This window comes from Pygoscelis adeliae, unplaced genomic scaffold (assembly GCF_000699105.1).
Source record: "Pygoscelis adeliae isolate BGI_AS28 unplaced genomic scaffold, ASM69910v1 Scaffold79, whole genome shotgun sequence".
NCBI classification, from domain to species: domain Eukaryota; kingdom Metazoa; phylum Chordata; class Aves; order Sphenisciformes; family Spheniscidae; genus Pygoscelis; species Pygoscelis adeliae.
The window spans coordinates 2,258,255-2,258,878 of NW_008825532.1; the positions used below are offsets into that span (position 1 = coordinate 2,258,255).

At 47.9% G+C, this 624-nt stretch overlaps 1 protein-coding gene across 1 annotated transcript in view; it reads left to right on the forward strand.

Annotated features, from left to right (window-relative positions):
- Positions 1-121: 121 nt before the first annotated feature.
- BRCC3 (BRCA1/BRCA2-containing complex, subunit 3) overlaps positions 122-624 on the forward strand; it is a 5,482-nt gene continuing 4,979 nt past the window's right edge. Inside the window, exons 1-2 of the mRNA XM_009331740.1 lie at positions 122-163; positions 243-362. Coding sequence (XP_009330015.1) covers positions 122-163; positions 243-362 — 162 coding nt within the window. The remainder of the gene's footprint in view (positions 164-242; positions 363-624) is intronic.

A 624-nucleotide genomic window follows, 5' to 3' on the forward strand; every position in this document is an offset into this window, starting at 1 on the left:
CCCCCGTCAGGGCGGTGCCGCTGCGCCTCCGGCCTCCCCTCTCCGCTCCTGGCTAGCGCCGACTCGTAGTTCCAGCTGCTGTGTAGGTCAAAGCTTAGAGTCAGGAAAGCTTCCCGTCTGCATGCCTGACTGTACTCTGATGCGTACCTTTTCCCTACTGAAGGTACGGGAGCCGGCCTTTTCCTTGAGGGTGGTTATTTCTTTAGCAGAGAAATGATCCATTTTTCCTTCTGTGTCGTTAGGTTGACACCAGCCGAATTGTTCATATCCATTCTGTGATCATCCTGCGCCGCTCCGATAAGAGAAAAGACCGTGTGGAAATTTCACCAGAGCAGCTTTCAGCTGCTTCTACTGAAGCAGAGATATCCTTTAGTAGAGACAGCAACAAACTCGCCAGTGAAGTGGTTTACCTCAGACCTCTTATGTGCTATGTTTTAGACTTGTTCTGGTTGGCTTGAAGTTGTCTGTTGCTTCCCTCCTACAACTGTTCAGTTTGGAGGGCTGTGCTGGCAGTTGCCATTCTCTGAAGTCTTTGTTGGTTCCAGTGTTTGCAGTGGAATTGTGTTGTAACTGTTGTTTATAATTTCTTTGTATTTGATCACAAGTAAAACTGAAGTATGTTTT